The sequence below is a fragment of the Musa acuminata genome, unplaced genomic scaffold (assembly GCF_036884655.1).
Source record: "Musa acuminata AAA Group cultivar baxijiao unplaced genomic scaffold, Cavendish_Baxijiao_AAA HiC_scaffold_1137, whole genome shotgun sequence".
Classification (NCBI taxonomy): Eukaryota; Viridiplantae; Streptophyta; class Magnoliopsida; order Zingiberales; family Musaceae; genus Musa; species Musa acuminata.
This window is the reverse complement of record NW_027021349.1, coordinates 3495235-3507428: the sequence shown is the minus strand read 5'-3', so window position 1 is coordinate 3507428 and position 12194 is coordinate 3495235. Positions and strand designations below refer to the sequence as shown.

The following is a 12194-nucleotide window of genomic DNA, read 5'->3' as shown; positions in this document are numbered from 1 at the left end:
TTGAATAGAAAAAATACATTAGCAAGATCAAACAGACTATGCTATGCGGTTGGAATTCGGCAATGTATCTTTCGTCGTAGAGATGAAAACTTTACGACAAAAAGTTTATGCAGCAATATAGGAATATTTTTTTTTTGGATTTTCGAATAAGGATAACTAAATTGCAATAGCAGTAAGGTAGGAAACCAGAACCTATTATAATTCACGAGAGATCAAAGGATGATCCGCGGTGGCGGAGATGACAGCGGAATTCGGCGACGATCTTTTAAGCAATTATGGGAATTGCTTTGGGTGATTGTGGAGGGTTGATGGATGACCATGGAAGGGTACCGAGATGCCAAGAACATTACTTTGATACCAAGTGTTAGAACCTTTGTAGATTCTAAACTTAGGGTTGATCTCTTTAGGAGATCGACCTCCTTGTAACTCTATAGAGGTTCCTCCCTCCAAGTTGCTACTCAAAGGCTACAGAAAAGATTCATCTATTGCTTATTAAAAGAGAGAATATATGGCTATTTATAAGGCTTTTAAACCTTAACTCCTAATATGACTCCTACTCAAGACTTTTACTTTTAACCAACTCCTAATATGACTCCTACTCAAGACTCATATTCCTTTACAACTCCTAATTCTTCTCTAAGAAACAACCTCATAACCCTAGCCAGCCTCTTTATCTCTTTAATAAGGGTCAGCTTAGGTAGATTTTACATGAATGCCCCTTTCTATTAGGACTCTCCTAGCTAGAGTCCTAACAACTCATTTTTGTTCAAAGTATAAAACAAAGCATTCATAGCTTTAGCATTTAATGAAAATAATTTTTTCTAAATTATTCCATTTATTCATAGGTTTACAAGATTTTTAAAAACCACATTCAATGACATTCCATAAATTAAAATTCATAAAAATAAAAAAGAATCTTATTCGTGTTTTCCAATAAGTGTAATCCGTCCTATTGAACATAGGAGGATGAGTGATAAATTGACCCTCTTGATAGCTAAAATAAGTCTTTTAATCTCTCTTGGGTATTAAATCAAATGAGAAAACTTGACTCTGATACTAATTGTTAGAACCGTAACGACACTAAGAGGGGGGGTGGTGAATTAGTGTTTTCGAAAAGTTGAATCGATTTAAAAACTTCATTCAATCAAACCTGTATCGAAAATACGTTTAACTTAAAAACATTTGTAAGAGTAGTGAGCAAGTAAATTAATTTGTAATATGAATGAAATACATAAAGTAAATGCAAACCAGATTTATAGTGGTTTGGTCATCCCGACCTACGTCCACTCTCGATTCTTCTTCATTCGAAGCCATCGGCTTTCACTATTGATCTTCTTTTCAATGGGTGAGATCATAGGCTCATGAGAGAACCTTCACTCCTCTCTTTTACAATTAAACCTCAATCCTCCCTTAGAAGACTTCCAACTCTACGACGAAGAGATTCAATAACTTAAGAGAGTTTCCAATACTTTTTTTTCTTAAGTATTCTTTCCCCTTTTTCTCTCTCTATTAAGCAAAAAAAAAAATAAGGTATTTATTGACCCTAAATAGCTTTAGAAATGATTTTCGAGGTATTGGTCATACCACAACCTACACTAAGTAGTACCATCGCCTACCACCGTATGCATTGGCGGTACCATCACCCAATCTGGGCGATACTACCACCTGACTCCCTAGAAGATCGTGTACTAGTGGTACTATCACCAGTCTATGTGGTACCACCATTTGACATTGGTGTATCACCACAGAGTCTTTCGAAAAAAGTATACTTCATACGTTCCAACTCATAGGCGATTCCACCACCTGGTTTGGCAATGCCATCGCTTGACCCAATTGTGGGTCACTGAATAAGCCTCCCAATAGGCCCAAATCAATCTTGATTTAAGCCCAATGAGCCCTTAATTAAGTTATCATCATTCCACCAAAACTATCTCAATTAAGACCTAAACTACTTTAATCAAGACACAACCGATTGCAAACATGAATCCTATATTGTCAGGAATGTCATTAGTTCATCTGACACTTCGTCCAAACCCTCAGTGCATTGTTCTCTCCTTAGACGTATTGCTCGATCCATCGACATGTTGACCTTTCGCAACATCCGATCTTCGCAATGTTTGATCCTTCTCGCTCGATTCCCGAACTCATGACATAAAGTCCTTCCAATACATCGGCTAGTCCTCCGGCCTAATGCCCAATTTTCTAATATGATGCTCTCCGGCCCAACGTCTAATTCTCCTACTTCAATCGATTTGTCTTTTCATTGATCGAAGTTAGTCCTGTCATTCAAACGCTCATTAGATCATAACTTCATCAATTGATTTTATCATCAAAATATGATATTCAACATAAGTTATATAACTGAGTTAGTGTGCAGAGAGCCCCCTTTCAACGTGAGCTAATGGGTTTCTTTTTATACTTGATCCTTAGGCCTTCTTACTGGCTAGCTTGGGATAAGATCATGTTAACGACTTGATCATTCTGGTCTTTGATCTTGATAAAGTAGGGTGGTTATTGCCATGGCACATCAAGATGCATTACAGTGCCATTTTGAGGTCGGTGACTTTAAGTTTTGCTTAGATATTAGCCTTTGTGGTAAATGAGTTGCATAGGGCAAAATAATCTATATCAAGTGTGATACACATCAAATTCTTGAGATGTCTTAATTAAAAATTATACCTCTTGAATTATTGATCTATGCTAATTCATCGCAATAATTTATAGAAAACACTTAATAAAATCCCACATAAAACAACTACTTAATTTGAAAATTCATCAAGATTCCACCATCAAATTTTTAATAATTCACTAATGAACTAGCCAATATTAATCAAACCATTATATAATTCTATGAATAAATGTTTCTTTATTATCCTAGCTAACCAAATGATCTTAAATTATCATGAAATTTTATAAAAAATTAGGAGACATATAAAACTAAATACGCAAAATTTCAACTTAAAATAAAATTATCCAAAGTATAAACTACCTTCATAATCCAACTGTCAACATCTATTCTAGTCAGCTAAAACTGAGTTGGGATTATTAGTAATTGAAAATATCAATTTATAATATGTAAAAGTAAAATCTTAGGCATAGCAAGAGAAGAATTAGGTTTTTCTTATCTCAATTTTTCTTAGAGTCGAGTTTCCTAACCTCCATTAGAAAAACTAAGAGAATGATTAAAGAAAAAAATAAAGGGTCTTAGGTTATTAGGTTGGTAAAGAGGATAAAGCAAAAATAAAATAGAGGTACTTAAAATATTATCTTAAAGTCAATGGTTTAATCATATTGGGCCTTATTTTAAGTTTTTTTTCTTTTACTAATATAATTTTAATATTACAATAACTTAATTGAGTTTAATTTAGTTTAACAAAAATGATATTTTTAATCTAAATTTATCCTTCAATTTTACTTATGTATCTCAACATTTAACATAACACTCTTCTTTGATTTATATTTTTATTTAATTTTTTATTATTCCATCCATACCTAAATAGTTTATTATCCTCCATATACATAAGGTTTAAAACTTAAATTTTCTTACTTTAATCATGTTCAAACTCATTTAAGCCTTGAGATTTATTTAAGGTTGATTACAATTCAATCATCGTTAAAATCCACTAGCACATTTTGGTTTATTAAGTTATACTTATAAAGTAAACATTAGTACTTATATATGCTCAATCAATACTGAGAATAATATTTTTAAAAAATATATATTTCAATCATAGAAAGTTGAAAACATGATAATATCATTTATCATATTTATGATATTTACGATAAAGGTGCTGAAAGTGTGTGATGACCATAGGTTGCCCCCTTCGTCAAATGTTATTGGGCTAGTGATAGAGGCAGGCGCAGCCTCTATGACACCTCTGTAGCCAATGATGAAACCTAGGCAATGGTGCGCCACTCTCCATCCTCACCCTTTGGTGGGGGATCAATTAAATATAGAGTGCTCGAGAAATTTTCGAATTTAATTTTATTTTTTTGGGAGAATTCACCTGTATATAGATACTATTAACCATTAAATCAAGTTAATCTCAACCGTCCAATTAGGCATCGGGTCAAACTGAAGTCTCTCACAGAGGCTCGCACTCCTTTCCGTCCCGATGCAGGGAAGATGCTGTCGCGGTCGGCAGTATTAGGGCGGGCGGCGGCGCTGAGGCGGCGGGCCATGTCATGCGCTCAAGCTCCGTTCGTCCCAACGCGGGCCACCTCCGGAGTCCCTCCGCTTTCTCCTCGCCCGGACTTCTACGTCCGTGATCGTTACCTTTCCACCCTCACTGCACTTCTCCTCCGCCCACCCGGTTGCTTCCGCGGGTACGCACGTATGCGCCGGCGTAGCCCGCCGGTGCAAAGGCCTCCGGAGTCTGAGTCCGAGTCCGAGTCTGAGTCCGACGCCGAAGAATCGGACCTTTCTGCGGAGGAGGCGGGCCAGATTGACGACGACGGCGCTGAGTCGGAGGAGTGGGAAGGATTCATGATCGACTTTGGAGGGGTTGGGAAGGACAAGGACAGCGACAACGACAACCAAGTAGGGGCTTAACTCTTGTTCTATTTTTAACCTTTGTCCGCACTCTAGGTGTTTGTGGAAATGTCTGTTCCAGTGTGCGCCATATTTTGCCATTGCATGTAGGTGTACTGTTGCTTCGCTACATCTAATCTAAACATGTCTATTACGAATTATTTCAATAATTATAACCAAGGAAGAAAAACTAACGCAACTAAATTGTTGTAGACTGAGATTACCACTCTAGATTAGAATGGTGTTTGATGACTATATGCAAACCGGATTAAGTTTGATATATGAAACTAAAATCAAGTGTCTGCTGCATGCATAATAGAAAGATACCAATTGGGCGAAATAGTGAGTGACAGATCCATGATTAGAACTCACATCCTGGTTTAATATCATGATAAATATTTTCATTGAGTGATCACTCATAAGCTTGTGATGAAGTAGTATCTATTCTTTCCTTCGTTACTTGTCTTCTCGATGGATGCACTCTTGCAATGGAATCCAATAAACTGGGATTTGAATTATTGGGCGTGACAGAGATAGTATCAGAGCATGATTTGAGGATCTCTGAGATATTTAATATGTTTGATGAAGAAAATCTATGAAGTCGAGGACATCAGGTCCTCTTGCTTCATCTTCTTTGAGTAATTAAGTGAGATGAAAGTGTTGATCGGGGACATCAAACTAGAATGGACTAGGAATGAGATAATTTAAGGAGCTGAGTCCTCCTAGTTTTAATGATGAGCCTGATCCAATGGCAGCAGAACAATGTAAGTTATTAGAAGAAAATTTTAATCTGAATGCTACGAGGAAAGAGCAAGACTCAATGACATTGATAGCCTCTATCCAAGTGCAATCTTGATCTCATCTTTTTGTCAAAGGAGTTACAACAAATTTAGAAGAATTCCTTTGGCAAGATTATTATTATAATTTTCTCCTCTACTTCCACCACCATATCAAATATCAAGCTTTGTCAAGGATATCTTGGTGGCTGGTGGCTTGCCAAGAAGGATGAGAACATTACTGAGATCATCCAGTTTAGCTTAACTTGATGTTGAGTATCATCAACGCATTTAACCTGGGGTTTGATGTTGGAATGAGACCTTGTGAAGTCCATTAATTTTTTTTCTGCAGGAATAATGGGAGTAATTCTTAATAATCTGTTACAGTTTGGGCATTACTATGTGTCCCAAATATTATCATGATCCAAAGCACAAAGTGAATTGAGTAAATATAAGAGTGGCTTAGCTTTCATTCACATCATAAAATTGAAATGATATTATTGCTTGGTTTCTCTCTCCTTTCCTTTATCCAAGAAATACCATAGTGCTGAAGAGAGCTTTTCTTCTCCCGGTTTCCCACTTGTCTACAATAACAAGTATTATGACAAAAGCAAAGTGGACCATATGACCTAACAACACATTTGGATCAATCCACTCCTGCATTTGCTCGAGTTGAATCTCCACATTTAGACATGGAAGCTATCAGTTTCAACGATTAATGCCATCCATAATCCATGTTGTCTGATGGCTATATGAGCAACATTTGGCTATATCATCAGAAGAGAAATAGCCATGTGGATGCATCTGTGGCTTCTTCCCTTTGTATCTATCTCATTTATCATTCTGGTTGGTGGGGCCATTAGATTGTGAACTAAACATTAAGGATTCAAATCTCAATCCTGATATCTGATCAAACTAACTTGATAGAAGCTTCAATGTGCTATCACTGAAGGATTCCACAACATTCTGATCAGTCTAGACTGATTGATTGTTAAGGGGCTCTGACCCTCCTTGGTTGAATTTTTTTGGTAAAAATGTCCATCATCTTTGCTTTTATTTTGTTGGGATGGTTGACTAGATTCGCATTTTCAAAAATATTAACGGGATACCTCACAATCTTGCGACTACCATCATACCATCATCTTGAGAACATGATGAATCACGTAGACACGGAACTATGATGAGAGCAGAAACACTCATGAGCATATACCCATATAATTAACCACACACAGACTTAATCACGTAGACACGGAACTATGATGCTGTTGTCGTCGTCGGTCTACAATGCATGGAGTGACAAGGAGAGCAGTAGCTTAATCCTTTGCAGGTTCCTGTGCCGGCGCCGGTACCGGCGCAGGCTCGGTTGGGGCGGGGGTATCGGTGGCAGGAAGAGGAGCAGGGTTCTCCTCCACCTTCTCAGCCTCTTCTTTCTTGACCTCCTCCGCGGCCTCCGCCGTCGCCTCCTTGCAGGTACTCTCGACGGCGGCGGAAGAGGGCTCTTCTGCCGGGAGAAGGCCGGAGACTTTCTCGAACATGAACGTGATGGGACCGGAGACGTACGCCGGACCGTACTTGGCGGCGGCCTCGCTGACAGGCTTCGAGCCCGGGAACTCTGTGTGCATATTAGATCACTTCCATTAGGATGTTGCCCACGATAATACAAAAGGAAACGTAGCTGCTTCTTGTTCGTGCTGATTACCAATCTTTACTAGTTCCTCAAGAAACTTCTGTAACTTTTGGCTGGAGTTCGGACTTCTTGTCTTCAGACTCCTTGCTGATCTCCTCCTGTACACACACCGATAACACGGAACAGCAAGGAAGAAGCAGGAGACAGTAAGAAGAACTGATAAGAAGAAGCATTTACACCAACCTTTGATTCATCAAAGGACTTGACAACCTCGGCAGCAGCAACCTTCTTACTGCTGCCGCCACCAAAAACATTCGAATCCTCGGAAGAACCTTGGATTTCCAGACGTCGGCCATCTGTATTCTTTTCCGTCCTCTCGATCACCTGATTACCTACAGCGACGGACATCATAAGATTTCAAACCCGGAGGAAGAATTAGTAGATAAAAAGACATACTTTTGAACCTCCGTGGCTCTCTCTTGTGCCTCTTCCTCCTCCTTTGATGACCACCTGATACCGTGTTCAGAAGTTGCAGGGTCAGGGGCGAGCGATGGAGCCTCGCAGGCACAATATAGAAGAAGAACATGAAGTTTAAGACGGTGGGAGATCCACCGTCGATTCCCAGCGTGGCCCCACTTGTCCGAGCCGATCCGACGGCCAGAAGTGACACGTCCAGGGCGTTCTCGTCCTTTTCGGGAGGGTACACTCGTAAATATGACGAAGAGTGGACGGCAAGAGAGGGAGGGTGGGGAGCGTGACAGCTGGAGGCTGTCTCATCCGTCGCCTATTTGTGAGTCCCTGTTGACGCCAGGGTATTGATGGTCTCGCTAGTGGGCCGCGAATCGGGTGTTTCCGTCGCATAAGGGAAGCGTGGGTCGTCGATGGTTTCCCCGGGCTGGGCCATAGCGCTGTATTGGTCTCAACCAAAACCACGTGGCTTCGGTGGCTTGGGATCCTTTTTTTTTTTTTTCGTCTTTGCTACCCAAAATACCCCTACCTTTTTCTTGATGACTTTTTTCAATAAATCCAGAAATATTATCTGGATGACTTTTACTAATATCCAAATATTTCTCTACGGTGTACGGCCACCGTAGGTGAGTATACGATGACGCTAATAAAAAATTCAAGAGATTAAATATTTATACATATAAATTACTTGACATATTGATATTAATGTGATCATACATATATCTTATGATGTCATCAACAACATAGGAAGGAACTCAACCGTTTGGGTGAGAGTGTGTTGGCTCGACTGCGTGAGCGGGAGGATCAGTATCAGTCTATTGTAGCGGGTCTTTATTTGACCATCGTAGCGAGAGTATCGGTATCAGTCTACCGTGGCATTTCTATCATAGTGGGTCTTGATTCGACCACCATAGCGAGAGTATTGATATTAGTCCATCATAGTAACTTCCGTCGAAGCGAGTTTTGATTCGATTGCCATAGTGAGAGTATCAGTATCAATCCGTCGTTGTAGCTTCTTCTGTAGTAGATCTTGATTCGACCGTCATAATGGGAGTATTGGTATCAGTCCGCCATAGTGGGTCTTGATTCAACTACTATAGCAGGAGTATCGGTATTAATCCGTCATAGCAGCTTCCACCATAGTGGGTTTTGATTCGACCACCATATCGAGAGTATTAGTATTAGTTCATCGTAGTGGTTTCCACCATAGCGGTTCTTGATTCGATTACCCTAGCATGAGTATTGACCCACTATGATAGGCTTTGGCTCAATCGTGAAAGTGGGAGGCTAGACCCACTATGGTGGGCTTTGGCTCGACTACGTAAGCAGGAGGATTGACCCGTTGTGGGTTTTGGCTCAATTGCATAAGTGGGAGGCTGGACACACTGTGATGGGCTTTGGCTCGACCGCGTAGGCGGGAGGATGGACCCATTGTGATGGGCTTGGACTTGATTGCATAAGTGAGAAGCTAGACCTATTGTGGGTTTTGGCTCGATCACATAAGCATGAGGAGGGACTCGTTATAGCGGGTTCTGGCTTGACGGTGTGAGTGGGAGAAGGGACCCATCGTAGCGGGTTCTAGCTCGACCATGTCAGTGAAAGGAATGGACCCAATTTTCATTAGGAGAGGGTCGAATCGCTTATTTTAGCTTTCCGCAGGACCAACTATCCAGCCTCGATTTGTCGTGGTCAAACCTGTGTTAGGATCGGAGTGGCACTAAGAGGGGGGGGTGAATTAGTGCAGCGGATTAAAACTTCGGTTTTAGAAAAATCTTTCGTACGATAAAAACGGAACTTGAAAAGCTTAACTTGAAAGCGTATTCTTGAAGTTGCGCAGCAAAGGTAATAAGGAACTAAAGCATGTAAGAAGGTTTGCAGTAATGTAAATAGCAATAATGAAATGCAAACCAGAGATTACGTCGATTTTAGAGTGGTTCGGTCAAATGACCTACATCCACTTGCGAGGCCCCTCTTCGATGAGGCTCCCACCTTCCACTAACAAATCTCTTGAAATGGAAGGGTAAATACCCCTCTTACAACCTTTTACAAGCAGTTCAACCTCTTACAAATTTTCAATAAGAAAGAATGAGGAGAACTCTCTAGCAAATTGAAAACAAGACTTTCTAAGACTTTTCTCTCAATCAAATGCTTCTCAAAAGTTATAATCTCAGCTGAAATTTGAGGGGTATTTATAGGCCTCAAGAGGATTCAAATTTGGGCTCCAAAATTTGAATTCTCTTTGGGTTCTCGATGCTAGCGGTGCCACCGCCCAGCGCTCGGGTGCTGGACGGTGCAACCGCCCAGCCCAGGAGGTGTCACCGCCCAGCTCTCGGGTGCTGGGCGGTGCCACCGCCTGGCTCTCCGGTTCACTGGTTTGGCTTAATTTTAGCCCAAACCAAATCTGACTTTGGGCCCAGTTGGCCCCTAACCAGGATATAGGATTATCTCTTAATCCTAATCCTAATTACAAGTGAACTACATAACAAAACACATCCTAAGCAAGTTTTCAACCGCGAACGTCGAGTCTTGTTCCGGCGAGCTTTCCGACGAACTTTCTTCCGACGGACTCCCATCAAGCTCCCGATCTTGTGATGACTTTAACGAGTAGCCGAGCCTTCTCGGTGATCTCCGTGAACCTCCGACGATCTCTTCGGCGAACTTCCGAAAATTCTGATAGGTTCCCGATTTCTTCTCGGTTGGTTCCGGCAGCATCTCCAACGATTCTTCGGACTCTTAAACGTCCATCGATCTTGACTCTGGTATTCTTGCTTTGTGTTTTCTGGTTATCGTAGTTAATCCTGCACACTTAACTCAATAATATGGATTAGATCAATTAACCCATCAATTGATTTCATCATCAAAATCCGAGATTCAACAATCTCCCCCTTTTTGATGATGACAATCAATTGATGACGGAGTTAAACATAACTCCTCCTATCTATATGCCATATTATGAGAAGATGAAAACACTTGAATTACATCCATAGAATTCAAGCATAAACCGATAAGTTCTAACCGTAGAACTTATCGTCATTCTCATTAAGCAATAGTAAATACAAAACTTCGATGAAAATCATGATAAGAGACAATTTTTACTACGATAGAAGATAAAGATTTTCAACATGAATTTCATGATGTAAATGTAAGGCATGCCTTCAATATGATCAATCAATCTTGCGATATTTTCAAGGATTTTGCAAGGCATATAAGACATTCATATCACACAAGTTTCATATAAGTCATGCTATCGTTATGGTGTAAGTCATCACTTAGTCATCACTTCTCCCCCTTTGTCATCAACAAAAAGAGACAAGCCAGCTAATTGATGATCATAGAAAAAAGGTTTAGCATTTAATAGGAAACAAAGTTCATCATTCAAATTTGCCAGAAATAGTTTATCCAAAAGACATCATCATTTATGCAGATCAAAACAGTAGTTATCTAAAAGGAAGGATCAGTTATCGTTCAATCGATGACAAACTTTGAACTTGTTGTTAAAAGCAAACAGAACAGAATAAAAAGATACATCAATTTAATCCTTAGGAGGTAATCCACAGTGCTGATACATGATATCTATTTTTTCATTCATTTATCGTAGTGTCTTCAAAATTTCAACTTGTTGATTCTGAATTTGTTCTTGCTGTGATTTGATCTAAGACAGTTCCGCCATAATGAGATCTTTAGAGGAGGAAACAGGAGCTGAAAGTGCTGCGCCAAAGGGACTAGGAGGAGGAGATTCATTTCCCATAAGAATTGGTGTTTCGGGATGTTCTATTGGTGGAGGAATTGGATCCGTCCTTCTAGGCTGCCTAACCCATATGTCATTGCTAAAAGTGCACCTAAGTCTTTTCAGTAGGTTTTTATTTATTATGTTATATCGATCATTTTGAATAGATTCTTCATCGGGTGGAATGCAAATGTCATAGGCATGAAGAAATCTAGTGATTAACCTCCCATATGGCAATATAGTATCTTTAGACATAATATCCTACATGTGTTGGCGAATTAAGTACCCAAAACAATTATGCTGACCGGTCATAATCCAATACATGGTTCCTATCTCTATTTGACTTATTTCGTCAAGATGAAATTGTTTGGGGAATATGATGCTCGTGATAATGTGATGAAGAATTTTAGAGTTGAATGGCAGTAAGTGTTCACAGCTCTTGGGTAGGAAGTCAAGGTTTGGATTTGCAAAAATTGTTTCTACGGCTTCGGTATAGGTTGCTCCTATTGTGTTGACGTCCCATTTACCTTTAAAATAGCATCCCCTATCTTTTTCAGTTATGCCAATTAGCTCACAAATAGTGCTGTCAAATATTCTAATGGGTGTTCCTAGAAGGTAAGTGCTTAGGCTATCGTTGTCCTCATATAGGTTGGCATAGAACAATCTAACTAATTGCGGATATATTGGTTCATCTATTTATAGTAGAGGTAGAGCTTCTAGGTGTGCAAACCACCTAATGGGTTCTAAGTCTTCTAGTTCATCCAGATCAACGTATTTTCCCTTATGGATACATCGTGTTTCAAATTTTGGAAAGCTAAGGGCTACCTCTTTTGATCTAAAAAGATCATGGTCAAATGAATCTCCTTCAATCCTTTTTCCTTTTGATCTCTTAGGAGCCATTATCTAGACAAGATGATGATGAAATTGTGAAAAATAAGCAAGGGAAAGAGGAAAGAAAAGAGGGAATGGGATACCAAAAAGAGGGATTTCAAGTGTTACCTTATGGAGATTATGTTGAGAGATGGAAAGCTTGGACCACCAAGAATCCTTCTCCAATCCTTCTAA

General features: G+C 39.7%; 1 protein-coding gene across 3 annotated transcripts; it reads right to left on the bottom strand.

Annotated features, from left to right (window-relative positions):
* Window positions 1-6488: 6488 nt before the first annotated feature.
* LOC135670930 (plasma membrane-associated cation-binding protein 1-like) lies at window positions 6489-7598 on the bottom strand. Of its 3 annotated transcripts, none has more exons than XM_065178703.1 (4): window positions 7399-7598; window positions 7178-7318; window positions 7007-7092; window positions 6489-6919 (listed from the first exon to the last, which is right to left on the bottom strand). In XM_065178703.1, the coding sequence occupies exons 2-4, from the start codon at window positions 7288-7290 to the stop codon at window positions 6621-6623; spliced, it is 498 nt and encodes a 165-aa protein (XP_065034775.1). In that variant the 5' UTR covers window positions 7291-7318; window positions 7399-7598; the 3' UTR covers window positions 6489-6620. The 3 variants fall into 3 exon arrangements, with proteins under 3 accessions (XP_065034775.1, XP_065034774.1, XP_065034773.1); XM_065178702.1 differs by having other exon boundaries at window positions 7178-7326; window positions 7399-7596; XM_065178701.1 differs by having other exon boundaries at window positions 7178-7326; window positions 7391-7571.
* Window positions 7599-12194: the final 4596 nt, after the last annotated feature.